The sequence below is a fragment of the Scyliorhinus torazame genome, chromosome 18 (genome assembly GCF_047496885.1).
Source record: "Scyliorhinus torazame isolate Kashiwa2021f chromosome 18, sScyTor2.1, whole genome shotgun sequence".
NCBI classification, from domain to species: domain Eukaryota; kingdom Metazoa; phylum Chordata; class Chondrichthyes; order Carcharhiniformes; family Scyliorhinidae; genus Scyliorhinus; species Scyliorhinus torazame.
Window position 1 is genome coordinate 12,772,172 of NC_092724.1, and position 26,049 is coordinate 12,798,220.

The window sequence follows — 26,049 nt, forward strand, 5'->3', positions numbered from 1 at the left end:
CCTGGGACCTCGGTGCCGTGAGGCAGCAATGCTAATCCACTGCGCTTTCCTTATTACTTATGACCCTGAAAAGGACAGACTGTTTTTGTTTGGCATGGGACAAAGCAAGCTTTCCTCACGGACTTATTTAGGAAAGACACTGAAAGTAAGCAACTTAAATAATAAGGCGTGAATATTTCCCAATTTAATTTTTTGTGTAAAGGATCATTTTAGTCGATCAAGAAGAAACCGAAAGCTACCGGCCAGAATCAGTCGTGATCAAGAAACAGGCATGAAGGGGTTAAAGAGCAGAATCCACCTGAACTTTGATTTCTTTTTAAATACGTCCGAGGGAAGGGTAACAGTCCACACTTCAGCATCTATCAAGCAGAATAATCTATTTAAAATCTTTCACACCTGATAGCTTTGGAGAGCCCTCCTGCTGCAGAAACCTGGCCCACTAGAGATAAGAAATTAATGTGGTCCAGGAGTTTAACCCAGGCATCACAATCTGTCACAATCAGCAGCCCCTGTTCACAGCACAACTTCAAGTCAACCAGATGTGAAATACTTTGGCCTGATTGCTACAGCTGATCAATACTGCAAACTACGCCTTGATACATCCATGTTACAAAGCATTCATTCAAGAAGGTAAGAACTGGAATTTGCACCCTGCCTTATCAAATCCCTTGGAAATATTCCAAATCGTCAGACATGCCACGAATTGCTTATTTTCTTGCATTGCAATCAGTGTTGTTTAGCAAGGCAGCTAGCTTTTGCTCAGCAATGTTCCCCAAACAGCTCGGAGATGATTGATTAATCATCAGTTTTGATGGTGATGGGGATTTGAGAGGACGGTTGACAGGACACTAAAACGACTTCCCTCTCCCCCCCCCCACAACTGTTCTCTGAACAGTACCATGTGCGCCATCTAGTCGATGTGATGTGCCTACTGTGTGGGTGAAGAGAGTTAGCATGCTTTCTGTTTTGTTGTGCTAGTTTGCTTCTCATTTCTAGCTTACAATATTGATCGGCAGGAGTGCGAATAAGGGAGCCGAATTTGGAAGTCTCTGCCATGTCAGCACGCAGCCTCTCCATTGGCAAGTCCTCAGCTGTGCCTCCCTGTGGTGACACATGGAAACTGCGGCCCTCGCTGCCCCAGGCTAAAGCTTCAGGGCAACTCGGAGGAGGTTTGGACCCCCAGACATGCAGTGTGCAGTCCCATTGGGATGTGGACAAGCTCTGGTGCTCAATAAGCAAACTCTCAGCTGAGGGTGAATAGCTCCACTGCCTTGGGGATACCTCAGGTGAGTTGAATACTAAGGGAGTAAGAGCTGGCATAAAATATGGAGTGGAGCCCAAATTCATCTGAATATATCATATTTCCAGTAACTCCTGAAATTAAATTAGTGTCAAACGTAGTGTTTAACATTTGTTTGGACTCAGTCACGAAGGTCGAGGGGGTCCCTGATTTTTGCGCAACCTAGGATCAGCACAAATTTTGTCCAGGGTTGGGTCCTTGAGAGGACACTCCAGGTTTGAAGCACAGCACTCACATAACATGACAGATAGGTTACAAGTGATAAGCCTAACCCAACTGGTGCAGAGAACAGGGCAGTATGGGTTGTCTGCAATGATGAGAGGGACCATCATGCAGCACTGGTAAACCACCACTATCTCAAATCAGGAAGCTCCCCACAGCTATCTGCTTCAATGTGCTGGCAGCCACTTTAGCTCACTTGGCTAGACAGCTGGTTCGTGCTGCAGAGCAAGGCCAGCAGCATAGGTTCAATTCCCATACTTGCTGAAGTTACTCGTGAAGACTCTCAACCTTGCCCTATGCCTGAGGTATGGTGATCCTCAGGTTAAACCACCCCCAGTCACCCCCCCCCCCCCCTTTGAGGGGGAAAGCAGCCTGTGGTCATCTGGGACTATGGCAACTTTACGTTTATCTTACCTGCTTCAATGGGTGCTTGGAGCGTCTGCTCAACAAGAGCATCGATTCCATCGCATCAGTTAAACAAACAAAAAGAAGGTGCCAATTTTTCAATTGACAATCTGGAACGTAAGGACCATGTGTGACCATATACACGGGACTGACATATAACCTCCAGCTGGCCAATCATGTGGCTGAGTGATCATTGTGGAATTTGATGGGCCCATCATTGACAGATAAGAGACCAGGAACTGTAAAAGATTGCATTTTCACCTTGCAGGGGAAAAGTTCAGAGGAAACGGTGTAAGGAACTCACTACTCTCAATGGTAGAACCCCACCCAAGCCCCACAAATGGTTCAGAACATCCTTCTACCTCTCAACTCTAACAGGGTCAGTTAACCTCATGAATATATATGCGCCAACGCTGTGCTCCATTACAAAGCTGAAACACTAGTTCTATGAAGAGCTTGGTCCATACTATGATGGTCCCTCCCATCATTGGAGACAGCTCATACTGCCCTGTTCTCTGCACCAGTTGGGTTAGGCTTATCACTTGTTTTTTTTTAATTTTTAGAAAATTTAATTTTAAGGGAAATCTGTCATGGCCAATCCACCTAACCTGCACACCTTTGGACTGTGGGAGGAAACCAACGCAGACACGGGGCGAACGCGCAGACTCCGCACAGACAGTGGCCCAAGCCGGGAATCGAACCTGGCACCCTGGAACTGTGAAGCAACAGTGCTCACCACGTGCTACCGTGCTGCCCTGTATTTTGACAGAGTTGTAACCCAGTAGTCATCGGTGCACCACCTAGCAGTTAAACATGATTTCAAATGAGTCTTAGTGTGAAGTTTTCTCATATGGGTCTCTCTTGTAATTCGCAGGAAAGGACCTCTTGGCTTCAGTGACAGGTTCCATTCCAGTGATGTCAACCCTCGAACCAGTCAGCATTTTCTCACTCTTGCTTCCCGTAAGTTGAGAGTGCAATATTGTAGATGGTGTCCCGAAGAATGGTTCCTTTCACTTCTGGGAGCTGTGTGGGAATGCCAGAGTGTGTGGTCAATTGAGTTGCAAAAATGTTAGTTGTTTAGGGCAGCACGGGGGCACAGTGGTTAGCACTGCTGCCTCACGGCGCCGAGGTCCCAGGTTCGATCCCGGCTCAGGGTCACTGTCCGTGTGGAGTTTCCGCATTCTCCCCGTGTTTGCGTGGGTTTCGCCCCCACAACCCAAAGATGTGCAGGCTAGGTCAATTGGCCATGCTAAAATGCCCCTTAATTGGAAAAAAATGAATTGAGTACTCTAAATTTATTTTAAAATAAAGGCAACAGGTCTATCAGCAAAGAAAATGGCTCTATTGAAATTCAAGGCCGAGGAGGTCATCACTGTCTGCAATAAACAGTTGGAGAGATGGGTGAGACACTACCTTGAGTTACACTCTAGGGCAAACACTATCACCAAGGAATCTCTAGAATCGTTGAAAACCTGCCTGTCACGGAAGAGCTGGGTATCGCACCCACAGTGGAGGAGCTCAGTAAAGGTATTGATTCACTTTCCAAGGACAAAGCTCTAGGTGCTGATGCTATACCACCTGAACTCATTGAGCATTGAAACTGACACTCCAGCAACACCTGCACAAACCTCTCTGTCTCTGCTGGAGGGAGTTGGCAGTGCCCCAGGAGAATTGTGGTGTAAAGACTGTGACCTTGTACAAGAACAAGGGTGACAACCGCGATTGCAACAACTATTGGGCCTTCACCCTGCTCAGCATCATGGGTAAACTCTCTGTCTGTGTTGACCTTTGTCAGATTGCAGATCCTGGCTGAACATATCCATCCTGAATCCCAGTGTAGTCTCAGAACTGGAAGATAGACATGATCTTCTCAGTCCTGCAGTTACAGAGAAATGCAGTGAAGAAAGGAGACCCTTATATAATTACCTTCATCAATCTCACCAAGACATTCGACCATGTGAGCAGAGGTGGTCTATTTAAGCTGCTGGAGAAAATTGGCTGCCTACCAAAACTGCTCTGTGTAATCTCCTCTTTCCATGACAACATGATGGGTAAGGTCAGGTTGGCGGGCAACATTGGAAACATTTGAGAATGGGGTCAAGCAAGGTTACTTCCTGACACCGACACTCTTTTGGCATATTCCTCCATTTTGTGTTGTCTTCAGGTCATCTACAGAGGGCGTTTAATTACATACCAGAACTGATGGAAGGCTGTTCAGCCTTGCTAGCCTGAGATCCAAGATAAAGTTGCAACAGGTCTTCATCAGTGGGCTACTCTATGCTAATGCACACCAGCGTTCCGTGCTGCACTAGCTGTCAAGCACTTTGAGACGACTGCTGGCTGTGAAAACTGTTTTAAGACTGCAATTCCTTCTTTCATTTTTGGTTCAGGGTTTCAATAACAGATGAGCTGTGGTGGGAGCAACTTCCGACAATGTTATAGAGAAAAGTTGAAGTTATATCGCACCGTTCCTGACCACCAGCCATCCGAAAGCACTTTACAGCTGATAAAGCAGAGTCTTTGAATATTTTTAAGGCAGAGCTAGGTCAGTGAACAAGGAAGGTGAAAGGTTATTGGGGGTATGCAGGAATGTGGGGTTGCAGTTACGAGCAGATCACCCAGACCTTATTGAATGGAGGGGCAGGCTCGAGGGGCCGAGTGGCCTATTCCTGCCCCTAATGAATGTGTTTGCATGCACTTTTGAAGTGTAGTCACTGTTGTAATGTAGGACATGGGAGGGGTTGAAGATAATGGAGGAGGTGGAAATAGGCCATTTTAACGATGGAGGTTAGAACCCAAGTTGCGGCTAAATGTCAAACAGGAGCAGTAGACTGCAATTTTCCTCGTGGGTCAGTGCAACTTTCCTCGTGGGTCACTGCAACTTGGTAACTCCAGGGGGGAAATTCAACACATTTCTCAGCAATGTTAATGCAACAAAGAGAGCAATGTGCCTTCGGCTGCCTGAAGGCTTAATATGGAGAGCTTTCCGATCCTGAGGTGTAATGGAGTTGTGAGAAAATTCTAGGATGGGCTAACGAATGTGTTAAAAGACAGCAAGAAAGCGAAAAGGCGGGTCCAGGAGAAAGGATTGCACACAAGGAAAAAAGGAAGGGCAGCACTAGAACATTACAGCACAGTACAGGCCTTTCGGCCCTCGATGTTGCACCGACCTGTGAAACCAATCTAAAGCCCATCTACACTATTCCATTATCATCCAGATGTCTATCCAAGCTATGTCCCCTCGTGCTAGACATCACCATCTGAGGAAAAAGGCTCTCACTGTCCACCCTATCTAATCCTCTGATCATCTTGTATGCCTCTATTAAGTCACTTCTTAACCTTCTTCTCTCCAACGAAAATGCAAATGGAGGGGGGGGGGGGGGGGGGAATCATATGATTGACAAATGCAGCATGGTCGGTATCCAACCTGTCCTAAATGCACAACCCACCCACTAAGAGGAGACATTTCATCTGAACAATCCAGCCATAACTGCTGAATTGGAGGGTGCCTAAAACTGCAACATTCATTAAGGGTGACCAGCCCCTTAGGAATTTGATCACAGGCAAGATCATTGTAAATATTTGGGCAGGAGGCCTTATTAACCCTTCCCCAAGTCTCCCTGCGGCGACCCTGGAACTAACAGTCCCAAAACCCTCAAAACATTTGCAGGAATTCGTCCAGTCCTAGGCTTATCAGCAGGAGTGACTGTTTATGGGGGGGGGGGGGGGCTGGGGGTCTGCTTAATCACTTGCACGTTTGTGCCACTCTCGCTCACGGAGAGAGACAGAAAAATCTTTTCTTCTCCCACACTCTCAACTTCAGACAGTGTTGTGTCTGCGAGGAAAACCCTTTCCCCAGCCTAATCCCCTGAAAAGGCCTCCGTTGGAACACCTCTTGTCAAGGAGCGCATTCTTTTAAAGCTTTGCTACAGAATTAAAACAGCCACACCTTTGCATTTAAGTTCCAGACTGGCTGTTATGTGCACATACAGACCTCCCCTCCCCACCCCCGCCCCCCTCTTCTGCTGGTCTGTCTGGCTACAAGGCTGGGGCTCCCCAGTCATGTTTGCCCAGTTGCATTGGCAGATGGGACTGTTGTCTGGATGGGGTGGGGGAAAAAAGTTTTTTGAAGTTGAAACAGCCTCCCACTTGTATACAAATGAATGGAGCCTGCTCAGATTACAGACCGTCTGTGCAGCCCCACCAATGAATGAATGACCCTTAAAAAAAAACCTGCCTCATCGTTGACTTTCAATTCTCTTCCAAGATCATATATATATATTTTTTAATATGATGTTATTAAGTTTTCTGGGAAGGGGAGGATAATTTTTTTTCTTAAACTGGATTTAAAAGCAAATTGGCGAGGCCAAAAAACAGACATGTTTCTGCACGGCGGAGGTGTGCATTGCTCAGAGTGCGGCGGCAGTGGGCTGGTGATTGAGAGGACGCTGCGAGTTCAGCCCAGGACACTGGTCATCTTGCTGGGGCTGCTGACGGTGACCGCCGGCGCCAGCCTCCAGCGGGGAAAGCTCCCTTACCCCGGCGCCTGTCCCAACCAGCTCAACCCCAACCTGTGGGTGGATGCACAGAGCACCTGCGAGAGAGAGTGCAGCGTGGACGAGGTTAGAGAATGAATTATCAGAATAACAATAAGCGCAGGCGATTTGCCCTGACGCTGTATCTGCTCTCGTCAAAGTGGCGATTAATGATCGGAAGTGGAGGACTGGGGTAGGGGGGGGTGAATGTAAATTTCTTGTTCATTGTCTAGCTGAGAATCACTACAAATTCTATTGGGGAAACCACTTTTGACTATCTCCATATTGCCCTGTGAAAGTGACAAGGGTGCAGTTTCAATCCCCAGTCACTGAGCACATGGGGTTCTCCTTTGTTAAGTCTCCCCCCTCTTATCTCCCAACGGGAAACTAATATAACTGAAATCCCATTTTGCTGGGACGCTTTTTTAGGGTCTCCAAAGTCACTTTTTTTAATTAAAAAAAAAGAAAGTTAAGGAGACCACACGTGGATTTCCACCCTTTTTGGTGAATCCGAGCATAACTTTTCTCCCACCGCCTAACTTCTCATTTTCCTTTTGTTTGGGGGGGGGGGGAATGTTAGTTGCTGCCTGCAAATAAACTAAACTGGGAAGAGGAAATCCCAGTCGGTTATAGACATCTGCAGAGTTTAAACTCCGCACTGATGTCCCTTTTGTCTTCCAGTCACCCGGTTGCCGTAGACAATGAAATTCCACCCCCCCTGCTAACATAGAATTTTATCGAATTTACAGTGCAGAAGGAAGCCATTCGGCCCATCGAGTCTGCACCGGCCCTTGGAAAGAACACCCTACCCAAGCCCACACCTACACCCTATTATCCCCGAATCCCCACACCACCTTTATGGAAACTAAGGGCAATTTATCATGGTCAATCCACCTAAGCTGCACATCTTTGGACTGTGGGAGGAAACCGGAGCACCCGGAGGAAACCCACGCAGACATGGGGAGAACGTGCAGACTCCACACAGACAGTGACCCAAGCTGGGAATCGAACCTGGGACCCTGGAACTGTGAAGCAACTGTGCTAACCACTGTGCTATCGTGCTGCCCCGGTGGAGGGATTTGCCCCACCCCTCCTCCTTGCCCGAAGTTGCTTTTTAATAATAATAATCTTTATTAGTGTCACAAGTAAGCTGACATTTTTAAAATATATATATATTTATTCAAGTTTTTCAACAAACCCCCCTCCCCCCAACAAAGAGAAAGCAACAAGAACACAAGTAGAAATTATACATTGGATTTCCCCATGTACGGTAACCCCCCTTATAACAGTAAACAGCTCAAAAAGGGGAAAAAAAAACACCTTGACCCAAACACCCCCCCCAAGAGAAACAACCCCCCACCCACACCCGCTCCTGGACTGCTGCTGCTGCTGACCTCTTAACGCTCCGTGAGATAGTCTAGGAATGGCCAGAATACCGGCCTCTTTCGCCTCCTGCACTCCCGGCTCGTCCGATACCCCAAATAATGCTAATCCCCACCTCGGTTTGACCCGGGCATTCACCACCTTGGACATAGTCCTCGCAAAACCCCTCCAAAACCCATCCAGTGCCGGGCACGACCAGAACATATGGACGTGATTTGCCGGGCTCCCCGAGCATTTCCCACATCTGTCCTCCACTCCAAAGAACCTACTCCACCTCGCCCCTGTCATATGCGCTCTGAGTAACCTTGAACTGTATTAGGCTGAGCCTGGCGTAAGAGGAGGAAGAATTAACCCTACTCAGGACATCAGCCCACAGACCCTCATCTATCTCCTTCCCAAGCTCCTCCTCCCACTTGCCCTTTAACTCCTCCACCGATGCCTCCTCCTCTTCCTGCAGCTCCTGATAAATCACCGAAACCTTGCCTTCTCCAACCCATACACCCGAAATCACCCTGTCCTGAATCCCACGTGCCAGAAGCAGCATGAATTCCCTCACCTGCCGCCTCACAATGCCCTCACTTGCATGTACCTGAAAGCGTTTCCCGGGGGTAGCCCAAACTTCTCCTCCAACGCCCCCAAGCTCGCAAACGTCCCATCGATGAACAGGTCCCCCATTCTTCTAATCCCCGCCCGATGCCGGCTCCGAAACCCCCCATCCATTCTTCCTGGGACGAACCAGTGGTTCTCCCGAATCGGGGACCAAACCGAGGCCCCCACCTCGCCCCTGTGTCGCCTCCACTGCCCCCAGATCTTCAGCGTCGCTGCCACCACTGGACTCGTGGTGTACCTTGTCGGTGAGAGCGGCAGCGGTGCCGTCACCAGCGCCCTCAGGCTCGTGCCCGCACAGGACGCCATCTCTAACCTCTTCCACGCTGCCCCCTCTCCCTCCATTACCCACTTACGGATCATCGCCACATTGGCTGCACAATAATAGCCACACAGATTCGGCAGCTCCCCCCTGTCCCTGCTACGCTCCAGAAACACCCTTTTCACCCTCGGGGTCTTATTCGCCCACACAAATCCCATGATGTGCCTGCTTACTCATTTGAAAAAGGCCTTGGGGATCAGAATGGGAAGGCACTGGAACACAAAGAGAAACCTCGCCAGTGAGAGTGGCAGCATATCCCATCTTTTAAAATCCTCCTCCATCTGCTCCACCAACCGCGTCAAATTGAGCTTGTGCAGGGCTCCCCAACTCCTAGCTACTTGGATCCCCAGGTACCGAAAGCTCCTTTCCGCCCTCTTCAGCGGTAACTCGTCTATCCTCCTTCCCTGGTCCCCTGAGTGCACCACAAAGAGCTCACTCTTCCCTATGCTGAGTTTATACCCCAAAAGGACCCCAAACTCCCTAAGGATCCGCATAACCTCCGCCATCCCCTCCACTGGATCCGCAACATACAACAACAGGTCATCGGCATACAACAACACCCGGTGTTCCTCTCTCTTCCCCCCCCCCCCCCCCCCCCCCCCCCCCCCCCCCCCGAGCCAATCCCCTCCATTTCCTGGACTCCCTCAGTGCCATGGCCAGCGGCTCAATTGCCAATGCAAACAAGGGGGACAAGGGGCACCCCTGTCTCGTCCCCTGGTACAGCCGAAAATACTCCGACCTCTGCCGGTTCGTAGCCACACTCGCCACCGGGGCTCTATATAGCAGCCTGACCCAACTGATGAACCCCTCCCCGAACCCAAACCTCCACAACACTTCCCAAAGATACTCCCACTCCACCCGATCAAAGGCCTTCTCCGCGTCCAAAGCTGCCACTACCTCCGCTTCCTCCTCCACCGAGGGCATCATAATCACATTGAGGAGCCTCCGCACATTTGTGTTTAGCTGCCTAGCCTTCACAAATCCCATCTGGTCCTCATGAATCACCCCCGGGACACAGTCCTCAATTCTCGTAGCCAGCACCTTCACCAGCAACTTAGCGTCAACATTGAGGAGCGAGATCGGTCTATACGACCCACATTGCAATGGATCCTTATCCCGCTTCAAGATCAAAGAAATCAGCGCCCTGGACATTGTCGGGGGCAAGGTCCCCCCCCTCCCTCGCCTTATTAAAAGTCCTCACTAGCAACGGGCCCAGCAGGTCCACGTATTTCCTGTAGAATTCAACCGGGAACCCATCTGGCCCCGGGGCCTTCCCCGCCTGCATGTTCCCTAATCCTTTAACCAGCTCCTCCAGCCCAATCGGCGCCCCCAAACCAGCCACCTCCTCCTCCTCCACCCTCGGGAACCTCAGCTGATCTCGGAATCGTCGCATCCCCTCCTCCCCCGCTGGGGGCTCAGACCTGTACAGATCCCCATAGAAGTCCCTAAATACCTTGTTTATTCTCACTGCACTCCGCACCGTATTCCCCCTCTATCCTTAACTCCACCAATCTCCCTTGCTGCCTCCCTCTTACGAAGCTGATGTGCCAGCATCCGACTTGTCTTCTCCCCATACTCATACATCGCCCCCTGAGCTTTCCTCCACTGTGCCTCTGCTTTCCCCGTGGTCAACAGGTCGAATTCCGTCTGGAGGTTCCGTCGTTCCCTAAGTAGCCCCTCCTCGGGGGCCTCTGCATACCTCCTGTCCACCCTTAGAATCTCCCCCACCAACCTCTCCCTCCCCTCTCTCTTCTCCCTGTGGGCCCGAATGGAGATTACCTCTCCCCTGACCACCGCCTTCAGCGCCTCCCAGACTACCCCCACCTGCACCTTCCTGTTGTCCTTGGCCTCCAAATATCTTTCAATATACCCCCGCATCCGCCCGCACACCTCCTCATCCACCAACAGTCCCACATCCAGGCACCACGGCGGGCGCTGGTCCCTCTCCTCCCTCAACTCCAGCTCCACCCAATGCGGGGCGTGGTCCGAGATGGCTACGGCCGAATATTCCGTTCCCTCCACTTTTGGGATTAGCGCCCTACTCAAAATGAAAAAATCTATCCGGGAGTGGGCTCTATGGACGTGGGAAAAGAAGGAAAATTCCCTGGCCAGCGGCCTGGCAAACCTCCATGGGTCCCCTCCCCCCATCTGGTCCTGAACACCTTGGCTGCAGCCGGCGTCTTACCCGTCCTAGACCTAGAACGGTCCAGTGCTGGGTCCAGCACCGTGTTGAAGTCCCCCCCCCCCCATTATCAAGCTTCCTACCTCCAGATCTGGAATCTGACCCAGCATGCGTTTCATAAATCCGGCATCATCCCAATTCAGGGCATATAGGTTCACCAGTACCACCCGCACCCCCTGCAACCTACCACTCACCATCACATATCGACCTCCATTATCCACTACAATATTCAGTGCCTCAAACGACACCCGCTTCCCCACCAGTATTGCAACCCCTCTGTTCTTCGCATCCAGCCCTGAATGAAAGACCTGCCCTACCCATCCCTTTCTCAGCCTAAACTGATCTGCCACCTTCAGATGTGTCTCCTGGAGCATAACCACGTCTGCCTTCAGTCCCTTTAAGTGCGCGAACACCCGGGCCCTCTTGACCGGCCCGTTCAGGCCCCTCACATTCCAAGTTATCAGTCGGATCGGGGGGCTACTCGCCCCCCCCCCTGCCGACTAGCCATCTCCTATTCTAGGCCAGCCACGTGCCCGCGCCTCCCGCACCCTCCAGTCCCCCAGGCGACGCACCCCCGCCCCCGACTACCTCTCCTACTTCCAGCTCCCCTTTGGCCAATGCAGCAGCAACCCAGTTCCCTCCCCTCCACCCTCTTTCCCCCCCCCCCCCCCCCGCTAGATCCTCATCTAGCCATTTTGCTCCCCCCATGACACTCCCATAAGTCAGCTGACTCCTGCTGACCCCAGCCTCTCCCGCCCTTCCATCGACCCCCTAGTGTGAGAATCCCTCCACCCCTTGGCAGTCAGTGTGCGCTCCCCTCCAGCACCGCCCTTCCCCCCTGGCCCCACCCCCATCCTTCCCTAACGCGGCGCTTTCCTGAGCGCTCCCCCCCGCCCCCCCCCCCTCCTCTGGCGCAGTTCCTTTTTGCCCATCCCCGGGCCTCCACCCATCCTCTTCCTCCGTGGGGCCCTGCCCCTCCAACACCGACGCCCACACTCTCCCACAGCCCCCACATCAAATCCATTCACCCATCCCCACCCAGCACTCAAACAAAAAGAACATTCCCCAAACGCAGTAAACACAGTAAACATCCCCCCCACGACAAACCCTCAATTTGTGTCCAACTTTTCAGTCTGTATAAAGTTCCATGCCCCCTCAGGCGTTTCCAAATAGTGGTGCCGATCTTGGAACGTGACCCACAATCGCGCTGGCTGCAGCATCCCGAACTTAGCCCCCTGCCGATGGAGCACCACCTTAGCCCGGTTGAAACCAGCCCTCTTCTTAGCCACCTCCGCACTCCAGTCCTGGTAAATTCAGATCTCCGTGTTCTCCCCCTGCTGCTCCGCTCTTTTCTGGCCCATCTCAGGACACACTCTCTGTCCATAAAGCGGTGGAACCGCACCACTACAGCCCCTGGCAGCTCGTTGGCTTTGGGTCTCCTTGCCAGGACCCGATGAGCCCCATCCAGCGCCAGGGGCCTCGGGAAAGCTCCCACGCCCATCAGCGAATTGAGCATCGTGCTCATATATGCCGGCACCGGGCCCCGCCACTCCTTCAGGGAGACCCAGAATCCGAAGATTCTTCCTCCTCGACCTATTCTCCAGGTCCTCGAATTTTATGGGAGGAAACCGGAGCATCCGGAGAAAGCCACGCCGCAGACTCCACACAGACAGTGACCCAAGCCGGAAATCGAACCTGGGTCCCTGGAGCTGTGAAGCAGCCATGCTAACCACTGCGTGTCGCTTTGTGTCAGGTTCTGGATGTTGCTCCACAACAACAACATTGATTTATATAATGCCTTTAATGCCACAAAACGTCCCAGGGCCCTTCATTGGAGCTGGGCGTGACACCCAGCCACATGAGACAGTAGGTCAGGTGGCCAAAAGCTTGTGCAAAGGTTCAGGGGCAGCACGGTGGTGCAGTGCCTAGCACTGCTGCCTCACGGCGCCGAGGTCTCAGGTTCGATCCTGGCTGTGGGTCACTGTCCGTGTGGAGTTTGCACATTCTCCCCGTGTCTGCGTGGGTTTCACCCCCACAACCCAAAGATGTGCAGGTGGATTGGCCACACTAAATTGCTCCTTAAATTGGAAAAAATGAATTGGGCACTCTACAAAAGGTTCTGAGGAGTGTCTTAATGAGGAAAGTGAGGTAGGAGTGAGAAGGAGGTGTAGGGAGGATGTTCCAGAGTTTCAGGCCCTGGGCAACTGAAGGCACGGTCACCAAAGACAATTCAAATACACAAAAGGCCAGCATTCGAGGTATGCAAACATCTCGGGGGGGGGGGTTTGGGGGCAGAAGGAGATTACAGAGATAGGGTGAGTGAGGCCATGGAGGGATTTGAAAACAAGGATGAGTGTTTTTTAAGTCAAGAGGTTGCCTTGGCCGGGAGCCAATGTGGACCAGCAGAGGGTGATGGAGGAATGGCCTCGCTGCGTAGTAAGACATGGGCAGCAGTAGTTTTGGATCACGTCGTGTTTACTGAGTGTAGAATGTAGGGGAGGGACCAAGAACGTGCTGGAATTGTCAAGTCGATAGTTTACAAAGACGTGAGGGTTTCAGTGGCAGGTGAATTGAGGCAGGGAACAACGTGGGGCAGTGTTGGAGAGGTGGGAAAGACCGTTGTAGTGATGGTTTCGAACATGAGGTCGGAAGCTCATCTCAAGGTTATCTATGACACTGAGGTTTCTGACAGACTGGTTTAAATCCAGTCTGTTATCAGGGCAAGGGATGAAGCCAGTAGCTAAGAAACGGATGGATGTTTGGAGTAGGGACCGAAAACAATGGCTGCAGTTTTACGAATATTTATAGGTTTCATAGAGTCCCTAAAGTGCAGAAAGTGGCCATTCGGCCCATCAAGCCTTCTCCAACGCTCCGCAAAGATTACTCTATCTTGGTCCACTCTTCCACCCTATCCCCTCAATGCCACCTAACCTACACATCTTTGGACTATGGGAGGAAACGGGAGAACCCGGAGGAAACCCACGCAGACACGGGGAGAACGTGTAAACTCCACACAATCGTCCAAGGTTGGAATCAAGGCCGGGTCCCTGGCGATGTGAGGCAGCATTGCTAACCACTGTGCCACCCCTGAAGACATTGCTTCTCATCCAATGCTGGATGTTGGATAACCAGTTTGGAAGTTTAGCAGTGTGGATGAATCGAGAAAGGTAGTGGGGGAAAGGGCCTTGTGGCTTTGGGGGCAGCTCTCTTGACACCAGCTGTTGCAAACATGAGAGAATGGTAAATCTCTTAGTGCCCACACGTTCCAACTCAAGCCCTGGCAACAAATCTGGCTGAATCTCCTTCCTTTCTAAACTCTGTTATGACTGCTTGAGGACATGTGCCAGGACTCACTCTTTCTTTCCGACTCCTCAATTGATTGTAACAGGGTTTTCTGAAGTCTCTAAAGATTAAGGTATTAATTCAATGTCTGAATTTAACCATTTATGCGCTGATTGCAAATAACCCAATCCAACAGGTTATCTTGAGTTTAAGCACAAAGAGGTTAATTTCTTATAGTGATTTAAAAACCCACCCAGGAGAGAAATAAAATAATGTTTTAAAAGGTAAACACACAGCCCGATTATCACAACACATAGACTCACACACATGCAAAATTATAAGTTATACAGTAGAAGAGGCTAACCTTTTGGCAAATTAACATTCAATGATAACATGCAAAAAAAGTAGAGAGTTCACAGCTTGACTCCTTATGGGCAGCAGTGTAGCATAGTGATTAGCACAGTTGCTTCACAGCTCCAGGGTCCCAGGTTCGATTCCTGGCTTAGGTCACTGTCTGTGTGGAGTCTGCACGTTCTCAACGTGTGTGCGTGGGTTTCCTCCGGGTGCTCCGGTTTCCTCCCACAGTCCAAAGATGTGCAGGTTAGGTGGATTGGCCATGATAAATTGCCCTTAGTGTCCAAAAAGGTTAGGTGGGGTTACGGGGATAAAGGGGATAGGGTGGAGGCGTAGGGCTTAAGTAGGATATTCTTTCCAAGGGCCAGTGCAGACTCAATGGGCTGAATGGCCTCCTTCTGCACTGTAGATCCTGTGATCGAAGATCTGTTGTTTGTGTTTGAGGCAGTTTTTTCCATTTTTTTCCCCCGGAAATGCTTTGGAATTTTGAAGTCTCCTTCAGAGCTTCTCTGTCTGTTGTCCCCGGTATGACGTAAGCAGGCAGAGTTCTTTTCAATTGAAATTCTCTATTTCTATAATACATTCCCAAATATAACAGAGCTAGGACTCCAAACTCTTTTTTTTAAATTTAAAAGAGTACCCAGTTCATTTTTTCCAATTAAGGGGCAATTTAGCGTGGCCAAACCACCTACCCTGCACATCTTTGGGTTGTGGGGGCGAAACCCATGCAAACACGGGGAGAAAGTGCAAACTCCACACGGACAGTGACCCAGAGCCGGGAGTGAACCTGGGACCTCGGTGCCGTGAGGCAGCAGTGCTAACCACTGCGCCACCGTACTGCCCCAGTACTCCGAACCTGAGAACAGCAGGGAGAGAGATGATGTTACTGGTCCATTTGCAGACTTTTATCTTCTGTTACTGCTTCAAAAGCCAACAAACAAGTTTAAGCATAACTTTCCACAAGGGTTATTTTGGGTCTTATGTCAACTGGTACTCAGGGAGGGTGATTGATGACAACAGAAGAGCTTTGCTCTCTCATTATCACAGCTACCAGTGCCATCAAAACAGATATGGGTCCTTAGTGTGTTTTGTTAGCCCTTCATTGTTCTGGGTAGGTTCTGCAGTCGGAATCTCTAGTGGCCTGTTGTCCATCAATTTTGTAGAGAGTTTAGACAATAGCAGATGTGAGGCCCATCGGGGGAACTGTCTCTAGCGATGTCCACTGGCAAATCCACACTCCAAAGTTTTCAGACATGCCCAACTTATAGGTCAGATGGCTTCAGTGTCTTTGCTTGGCAAATGTTCTTTCAAAGAAGTTCAATATATATCTGACCAGCCAATTAAATTAAAGATTAATATTCCATTTGCACCTGTCACATCACCATGACAACTCCAATGGGCATAAGCCCAACCTGCTCAACCTTTCCTCATGATATAACCTCCCCCTCCCATCCCAGGAATCAGTCAAGCGCACTTTCTCTGAACGGCTACTAATGCTATTTTCCCACATTATATGCGATCTCGCAGCTTTTCCCACTCACTTCACCTGTGCATCCCTTTTGACGATTATGCCCTCTTTTTTTTTCAATTTAGAATTCCCAATTCATTTTTTTCCAATTAAGGGGCAATTTAGCATGGCCAATCCACCTACCCCGCACATCTTTGGATTATGGGGGAGAATGTGCAAACTCCACAGGGACAGTAACCCAGAGCCGGGATCGAACCTGAGCACAAAGGGACTTGGGAGTCCTTGTTCACGATTCTCTTAAGGTTAATGTGCTGGTTCAGTCGGCAGTTAAGAAGGCAAATGAAATGTTAGCATTCATGTCAAGAGGGCTAGAATACAAGACCAGGGATGTACTTCTGAGGCTGTATAAGGCTCTGGTCAGACCCCATTTGGAGTATTGTGAGCAGTTTTTGGCCCCATATCTAAGGAAGGGTGTGCTGGCCTTGGAAGGGTCCAGAGGAGGTTCACAAGAATGATCCCTGGAATGAAGAACTTGTTGTATGAGGAACAGTTGAGGACTCTGGGTCTGTACTCGTTGGAGTTTAGAAGGATGAGAGGGGATCTTATTGAAACGTACAAGATACGGCGAGGCCTGGATAGAGTGGATGTGGAGAGGATGTTTCCGCTTGTGGGAAAAACTAGAACCAGAGGACACCATCTCAGTCTAAAGGGACGAGCCTTTGAAACAGAGATGAGGAGGAATTTCTTCAGCCAGAGGGTGGTGAATCTGTGGAACTCTTTGCCGCAGAAGGTTGTGGAGGCCAAATCACTGAGTGTCTTTAAGACAGAGATAGATAGGTTCTTGATTAATAAGGGGATCAGGGGTTATGGGGAGAAGGCAGGAGAATGGGAATGAAAAAATATCAGCCATGATTGAATGGTGGAGCAGACTCGATGGGCCGAGTGGCCTAATTCTGCTCCTATGTCTTATAGACCTCAGCGCCACCGTGCTGCCCTCAATTATGTCCTCTTGCCTTCCTATTTTTTTTTTGTCATATGCAAATATAGCTGCCCTTCATCCAAGTCATTGATAAAGACTGTAAACAGTTGAGGCCCCAGCACTGACCCCTGTGGCATTCCACTAGTCACATGCTGCCAACCCCAAAATTACCCATTTAACCCTACTCTCTACTTCCTGTTAGCTAATCAATTCGCTATCCATTACCCCCTACACTATAAACTTTTATTTTCTGTAGTAACCTTTGCTTTTTTATAAAAACAAAAACATTTAGGTGCAGCACAGTGGTGCAGTGGTTAGCACTGCTGCCTCACGGCACTGTGGTCCCACGTTTGATCCCAGCTCTGGGTCACTGTCCGTGTGGAGTTTGTACATTCTCCCTGTGTTTGCGTGGGTTTCGCCCCCACAACCCAAAGATGTGCAGGGTAGGTGGATTGGCCACACTCAATTGCCCCTTAATTGGAAAAAATGAATTGGGTACTCTTATTAAAAAAATGTTAAAATTTTTTTAGAGTACTCAATTTTTTTCTCTCCAATTAATGGGCAACTTAGCGCGGTTAATTCACGTACTTTGCACTTCTTTGGGTTGGGGGTGTGTGATCCATGCAGACATGGGGAGAATGTGCAAACTCCACGCAGATAGTGACCCAGGGCTGGAATCGAACCCGGGTCCTCAATGCCGTGAGGCAGCAGTGCTAACCACTGCACTACCATGCTGGTAGTAACCTTTGCTATGGCACCATATCTAATGCCTTAAGTACACCATATCTACGGGTTCCCTTTTATCCACATTGCTTGTTACTTCCTCAAATGACTCTCTGGTAAGTTAATCAAACACTGTTTCCCTTTCACAAAACCGTGTTGATTCTGTCTGATTGTATTATGATTTTCAGAATGCCCTGCTACAACTTCCTTAATAATAAATTCTAGCATTTAACATAGAACATACAGTGCAGAAGGAGGTCATTTGGACCATCGAGTCTGCACCGACCCACTTAAGCCCTCACTTCCACCCTAACCCCGTAATCCAATAACCCCTCCTAACCTTTTTGGACACTAAGTGCAATTTATCATGGCCAATCCACCTAACCTGCACGTCTTTGGGCTGTGGGAGGAAACCGGAGCACCCGGAGGAAACCCACGCAGACACGGGGAGAATGTGTAGACTCCGCACAGCCAGTCACCCAGCGGGGAATCGAGCCTGGGACCTTGGAGCTGTGAAGCCATAGTGCTATCCACTTGTGCTACCGTGCTGCCCTAAATTTCTGTTATGACCGATGTTATGCAAACTGGTCCATTGTTCCTGCTTTCTGTCTCCTGCCTTTCTTGAATAGAGGTGTTACAGTGGCTATTTTCCAATCTCTATGGCCGTTCCTAAATCTAGAGAATTTTGGAAGTCAAAATTCTTCTGCTCTTTAACCCAGCTGGGTCAAAAGTGATTTGTAGCACCTCACTTGCTGCCCTGCCCCGCCCCATATCTGCGACCTCAAGTCTGCCTGAAGCCTTCAAGTTAGGAATGGCTTGGGTAAATTGCATTTACACACCAAGGTTTGGCCAAGTATGAGGGGGTATTTCTCAGCCCATGCTGTTTTGCTGCACTTGGTTTGACACACTCGTTATGAATCGCTGCCTGCAATATTTAAAATTTTTTTTAGAGTACCCAATTCATTCCTTTTCCAATTAAGGGGTAATTTAGCATGGCCAATCCACCTAGCCTGCACATCTTTTGGGTTGTGGGGACAAAACCCACGCAAACACGGGGAGAATGCGCAAACTCCACATGGACAGTGACCCAGAGCCAGGATCGAACCTGGGACCTCGGCGCCTTGAGGCAGCGGGGCTAACCCTCTGTGCCACCGTGCTGCCCTTGCCTGCAATATTTAATACCCCATAACTACATCCATTCTTGCCCCCATTTGCCCAATGTCTACTTTCACTAGTTTCCTGCCAATTAGTGTACTACAGGCCGGTATGGGAATTGAACCGGCGCTGCTGGTCCTGTACTGCATTACTAGCCATCTGTTTAGCCCACTGTGCTAAACCAGCCTAAATGACTTTCGAAGTATGGTTCCCAAAGCTGGTGAGCAGTCAGAGTTTTGCTATCTTATGCCTGAACTTTGTTGTAGACAGTAATTGCTACAATTGTTGCAGACACTAATTGCTATGATTTGGTAACAGCTTCATTATCATTGCATGATGTGATTATCAGGATGATGGAAGGCACACTGGATAGATTCCGGTGCTTAGGCAATCAGGATTGAGGAATGTTCTGAACACAAACATTATAATCCGTTTCCAAGTGTGAAAATTCAAAGTTTCAAGCCACCTAGCCGTTATTATTCATATTAGGCTGAGCTCTCGTCAATTTTTAATGTGTTTTATATTGGTGGTATAAAAATGCAGTCAACAAATAGAAAATGCACAGTGTAGTAGTTCTCAGGAGGTTACGCATATGAACATATATATTTCAAAATCACTCAAAAATAACAATAAAACCAGGGCAGCACGGTTAGCATTGCTGCCTCACGGCGCTGAGGACCCAGGTTCGAATCCCGGCCCTGGGTCACTGTCCGTGTGGAGTTTGCACATTCTCCCCGTGTTTGCGTGGGTTTCACCCCCACAACCCAAAGATGTGCAGGTTAGGTGGATTGGCCACGCTAAATTGCCCCTTAATTGGGAAAAAAAATAATTGGGAAAAAAAATAATTGGGTAAAAAAATAATTGGGTACTCTAAATTTATATTTAAAAAAATAACAATAAAACAACAGAAAAAGTCAGTAGGTTTAAAAAGCAGTTAATAAAACATTGACCCTTCCGTCAATGGGTGCAGTTTCTCCCTATCGACTCTGTCCGGATAAATCTCCTAAATCTTCCCTTTCCTGGGGAGAACAGCCCAAGCTTCTCCAATCTGTTCGTGCAAATGAAGTCCCTCATCCCTGAGCCCATTCTTGTAAATCTTTTTAATGTAACCTTTCTGATGCCTTTACGTCCTTCCTCAAGTGGGGTGCTGAGAATTGGACACAATACTCCATGTAAGGCCGAACCAGTGCGTGGGGTTTTACAGCCCCCGAAGCCACTGGGGTGCGGCCAGAAAATTCGACTTGCCGATAGCGGCGGGACGGAAAAATCCTGCCGGTGGTAAAATTCCGCCCAGTGTTTCATAAGCATTCATTGTAACATCCTGGCTTCGATACTCCAATGCAGCCGAGGATCACACATGTTTTGTTAGCTGCTTCCTCAAACTGCCCTACCACCATAAGTGATTATTGCATGTATACCCCAGGTTCCCCTGTCCCTTTGAAATGAAAATCGCTTATTGTCACAAGTAAGCTTCAAATGAAGTTACTGTGAAAAGCCCCTAGTCGCCACATTCCGGCGCCTGTTCGGGGAGGCTGATACGGGAATTGAACAGTGCTACTGGCCTGCCTTGGTCTGCTTTCAAAGCCAGCGATTTAGTCCTGTGCTAAACAGCCCCTTTATCATAGAATTTACAGTGCAGAAGGAGGCCATTCGGCCCATCGAGTCTGCACTGGCTCTTGGAAAGAGCATCCTACCCAAGGTCCACACCTCCACCCTATCCCCATAACCCAGTAACCCCACCCAACACTAAGGGCAATTTTGGACACTATGGGCAATTTAGCATGGCCAATCCACCTAACCCACACATTTTGGACTGTGGGAGGAAACCGGAGCACCCGGAGGAAACCCACGCACACACTGGGAGGATGTGCAGACTCCGCACAGACAGTGACCCAAGTCAGCAATCGAACCTGGGACCCTGGAGCTGTGAAGCAATTGTGCTATCCACAATGCTACCGTGCTGCCCACAAATTTAGAATTGTACCTGATATTTTCTATCACTTCTCCATGTTCTTCCTCCCAAAATGTATCACTTCGCACTTCCCTGCATTGAACTTCACCTGCCTCGGGTCTGCCCATTCCACTTGCTTGTCTGTGCCATCTTGAAGTTTGGCATTGTCCACTTGATGGTTCACAATACTTCCAAGATTTCTGCGGTGCACAGATTTTGGAATTGTGGCCTGTGCATGCAAGTCGAGGTCATTGCTGTAGACCAGGAAAAGCAGTGGTCCTAATATTGACCACTGTCCCTTTTATTCCAGGGGCTTCAACTTTGCTGACAGGTGTTAAGGTACCTGGGACCAGACCCCGATTTATGTTAGGAAACCGGACAAGATCTCTTACAATTTTGTGAACTGTGAGGAAAAGATACTTGGCTCCAGGAGTGATTCCATTGACAACTAGGGATCATTTATGTTAAAATAAATGTTATTAATAACGCAGGATTAACCCCATTCACATCCAAGAAAAAAAAGCTTTTCATTTATCAGTTAAATTAGTTTTTAAAAATCAGTTTAAAAAAAAAAAGAAACATCTACCTCTTATTTTCAGTGAAGCAAACTCAATACTCACAGGTCAAATGCAACTTGTTAATAAAGTTAACACTCAGTGGCTTACAGATTTATGCACAGAGTCCTTGGGAGAGAAGCTTTCAGAAGTCAGTCTGAGAAACACAGCTCCTTTCCTCAGAAACCAGAGCAGAACCTCGAAAAATTAAACTAAAAAAAGATCAGACGCAGGGCTGGGCTGAAAACGAAACTCAGAACCAGACCCAGACCCTCCCATGAGTGACAACACAGCCTGTCTAGCTGTTAACCCCTTAATCATAGCTTTAGAGGACAATTAATCTAGATACCTTAACTCATTTAAAATACAACACGTAATACAATATATATAACATTTCCTGCATTCGTCACACGTCTGTTTTGTGGCATTTTAATAAACGCATTTTGGAAGTCCAGGTACATCACATCAACTGCAGTAACATCAACCCACTTTGCTACCCCATCATAAGATAAGATAAGCGTGATTTTCCCTCAGTAAATCCATGCTGACATTCGTTAGTTAATCCACAATTGTTCAAGGGACTGTTAATTATATCCTGGATTATTGTCTCCAAAATGTTTTCACAGTACCGGATTCACGGATTGCAATTGCTGAGCTTATCTCTCTGCCTTTTTCAGCACCAGGGTGCAATATTTGCAATTCTCCCATTCCCCGGCAGCACACGTGTATCTAAGGGAATTGGAAGATTATGGTCAGACCCTCTGCAATTTTCACACTTGCTTACCTCACTATCTTCGAGGATGCATTTGACTTACAAACTTTTAAGTACAGCCAACCTTTCAAATACGTCCCCTTTATCAAATTTGAGCCCATCCAGTGTCTCAATGATTTTTGCAGCATCTTCTTGGTAAAGGGAGATGCAAAGGGTACTTATTTGGTATCGCAGCTTATCCCGTGCCTCCATGCATAAAATTCAGTTTTGGTCCATAAAATAACATATGTAACGCACATGTAAGACGCGTGCACTCAAGTTAACTCATTCCTTTACTCTGAATATTATACCCCATAGCACTGGGGACAGATTCACTGGAAATTCCACTTTATATGGCATGGTAGCACAGTGGTTAGCACTGTTGCTTCACAGCGCCAGGGTCCCAAGTTCGATTCCCGGCTTGGATCACTGTCTGTGCTGAGCCTGCACGTTCTCCCCGTGTCTGCGTGGGTTTCCTCCGGGTGCTCCGGTTTCCTCCCAAAAGTCCAGAAAAATGTGCTTATGAGATGAATTGGACATTCCGAATTCTCCCTCCGTGTACCCGAACAGGCGCCGGAGTGTGGCGACTAGGGGATTTTCACAGTGACTTCATTGCAGTGTTAATGTAAGCCTACTTGTGACACTAAAAAAGACTATTAAATGGCGTTAGCAGAATTGATTAAACAATTGTAGCAGCGTGTGGTGCCGTTGTTTTGTTCTGCTGGATGGTTTCAGTGCATCATGAAAAATCAACAATAAGCTTCCATCCAGGGGGAGTATTCAGTCCGTTGCTGTTGAAGTAACTGTTGTGTCCATTGCTGATTTCAGAATTGTCAGAATTTTGAGAAGTGCTGCACAAACGTGTGTGGCCTGAAGAGCTGTGTGGCAGCAAGGTTTGCAGACGGCAGCTTAGCGGCCTTGGACATTCCCAAAGAGGCGACGTGTGAGAGGATCGTGTGCACTCAGCAAGGTTCGGAGTGTGATATCTGGGATGGGCAGCCCATCTGTAAGTGCAAGGACAGGTGTGAGAAGGAACCCAATTTCACCTGTGCCTCGGATGGTTTGACCTACTACAATAAATGTTACCTGGATGCGGAGGCGTGCATCCGGGGCATCAGCCTGACCGTGGTGACCTGCAGGTACCACATCACCTGGCCCAACACCAGCCCCCAGCCTTTAGAAACCACAGTGAACCCAACATCAACAACCTCCTTGGAAGATTCCATCCCTCCAGCTCTTTACACCAACCCATTCCACCAGTCTGTCTACATTGGAGGCACCGTGAGCTTTCACTGTGATGTTAGTGGGCGTCCCAGGCCGGACATCACCTGGGAGAAGCAGAGCGACTACCGGGAAAATATCATCATGAGACCTGACCAAATGTACGCCAATGTGGTGGTCACCAATATCGGCCAGCTAGTTATTTACAACACCCAGCAGGAGGATGCCGGGATCTATACGTGCACTGCAAGGAATGCTGCTGGCCTCCTGAGAGCAGACTTCCCGTTATCAGTCATCAGACGAGAGCATTCAGGAGAGAGCACGCCCAGGAAAATCCAGCCTTTCCCATCTGGAGAGTGCTTTAAAGATCCAGACAAGAGAGAATGTGGCCGCCAACACGTTAGATGGTTCTATGACCACAAGAAGGGCAGGTGCTCAACTTTCATGTTTGGCGGGTGTGACGGGAGCAGGAACCAGTTTGAAACATATGAAGAGTGCAGATTGGCTTGTATCAATGAGTCGGTCAATATCTGCACCTTTCCTGCTGTGCAGGGTCCCTGCAAGATGTGGGAGGCTCGCTGGGCCTACAACTCGCTGATGAAGCAGTGTCATGCTTTTGTTTTCGGTGGCTGCGAGGGCAACAAGAACAATTTTGAGAGCAAGGAGGTTTGTGAGGAAACCTGCCCCTTTCCCAAGAGCCAACAGTGCAAAGTGTGCAAGCCCCGTCACAAGATAGTCCCCAGCTTCTGCAGAAGTGACTATGCCATCGTGGGGAGGGTGACGGAGGTTGTTGAGGAGCAAGACTCTGGAGTTGCCAGGTTTACACTGGACGAGGTGCTGAAGGACGAGAAAATGGGACTCACCTTCTTTGACTTCAAACACTTGGAGGTGATAATGATAAACATGGACTGGAACTGCCCCTGTCCAAACATCAACCTGACAGATGGACCCCTCCTGATAATGGGTGATGTCCATGATGGCATGGCAATACTGGATGCTGAGAGCTATGTGCGGACTGTAAGTGACAAACGCATTAAAAAAATGTACGAAATAATTGAGAAAAAGACCTGCGACCTGTTACATCGCTTTCAGGATTAACCCACAGATATTGTGCAATGTCCGAGTTACCGATTACTGTATCTTGTCATATCTAGATTCAAATGTAAGACTTTGGGTAAATGTTTTAGTATTTTTATTTATTCTTCATGCTGTTCGTGGTTATTTTATTTCCTTTTCTGATTCAGTCGCACATGCGATGATTGCAGAATTTACTGGCTCAGACTTAAGGGTAACAGCTGGTTCTCAAAGGCTTTACACATGGGATGTTGGAAAAGACAAATCTATCCTTTGATGCCAGGCTGTGTGCTGGCTACCCCTCGCCCTGTTGCACTTGCTCTCTCTGTGGCAGTACATCAGCTTTGCTTGCCAGGAGCCCAGATGGCACGGTTAAGGCCTGCCATGTTGAGACATGTTGAAAAAAATCACGATGCCAAGAGCGACGTTGATGGGAATTATGTCAATTTGGAAATTTGATTTGATTTTGCTGTGTACGCCTGTTCGACGGGTTCAAATCTGGACAGATTGTCACCATCTACTGGCCCAGTTCGCTACAGCCCAGCCAAGGAACAGGCAACCGGGCCATTCCTAAAATTGTTTCTACTCCTAACTCTCGGTTGCACCTCGATCTGACCTGTTGCTTTTGGCCACCGTTTCTGGTGACGTCATCATTGGAGTTCGATGTGGCTTAACGTCAGCAGAGGCCAACATTTGGCAATCCGGATGAACATGCCGCGGCTTTGATTTCAACTTCCAGGAGTAGTGCATCCAAAGCTGAGGGCCTCAGTCGCCGCCTTGGCTGGAACCAGCCAATTTAACACACCACGTTGACCAAACGTCACATCTTTGAGCTTGCAGGCAGCAACATGACAGCAGGTTTCTATCGCTTCTTGGGTTTTCCAGGTCTCAGAAATTGTTGCCTTTTCTTGGGCCAACCACAGTCTTTATACACAGTTGCAAATTTAATTGGAATTAATTGTTGAGCAATTTACAACAGACATTAAGTGTTTCTTTTTCTCTCTCTGAGGAGGCAAATCAATATTAACCCCTGACATTCTGTAATGGAGCTTGTGTTGAAGAAAAGAAAAGAACTTAAAACTTAAGTTCTGTGTCTCTGCCTTATGTTGAATTAGATGTAAATATTTGTTTAGTCGATGGAAGTATTCTTGCCTTCCAATTACAAGGTTGTGGGTTCAAGTCCCACTCTCGTGACTTGGTGATGAAATTGAAGCTCGCACTCTCGTGCATCACTGAGGGAGGACCGCACTGTTAGAGGTGTTGTCTTTCTGCGCCAAACCTCTGATAGGGCATCCTACCTGGTCCGCTCCCCCGCCCTAACCCCATATCCCCACGTAACCTGCACATCTTTGGACAGACACGAAGGGGCAATTTAGCATGACCAATCCACCTAACATCTTTGGACTGTGGGAGGAAACCGGAGCACCCGGAGGAACCACACGCAGACACGGGGAGAAAGTGCGAACTCCATACAGAAAGATGTTAAACTGACGCCTATCTCCCCTTTCAAGGGGACATCAATGATCTTGTGGCATTATTGTGTAGAAAACCAGCAGCATTTTCTCTGGCATCCTGACAAAGA

At 48.7% G+C, this 26,049-nt stretch overlaps 1 protein-coding gene across 2 annotated transcripts; it reads left to right on the forward strand.

Annotated features, from left to right (window-relative positions):
• Window positions 1–468: 468 nt before the first annotated feature.
• Window positions 469–25,604, forward strand: LOC140394949 (WAP, Kazal, immunoglobulin, Kunitz and NTR domain-containing protein 2-like). 2 transcript variants are annotated; one of them, XM_072482167.1, is made up of 3 exons: window positions 469–630; window positions 2,802–2,887; window positions 23,001–25,604. In XM_072482167.1, exons 2-3 carry the CDS (start codon window positions 2,843–2,845, stop codon window positions 24,489–24,491), a joined length of 1,536 nt encoding a protein of 511 aa, XP_072338268.1. In that variant the 5' UTR covers window positions 469–630; window positions 2,802–2,842; the 3' UTR covers window positions 24,492–25,604. The 2 variants fall into 2 exon arrangements, with proteins under 2 accessions (XP_072338268.1, XP_072338267.1); XM_072482166.1 differs by lacking the exons at window positions 469–630; window positions 2,802–2,887 and adding an exon at window positions 6,098–6,549.
• The last annotated feature ends 445 nt before the right edge of the window (window positions 25,605–26,049 follow it).

Excerpts from the sequence above, each read along its gene's own strand:
- LOC140394949 (XM_072482166.1), top strand. The coding sequence starts at position 6,307 with ATGTTTCTGCACGGCGGAGGTGTGCATTGCTCAGAGTGCGGCGGCAGT. Across the intron at positions 6,550-23,000 it reads GAGAGTGCAGCGTGGACGAG|AATTGTCAGAATTTTGAGAA; the intron begins GTTAGAGAATGA and ends TGCTGATTTCAG.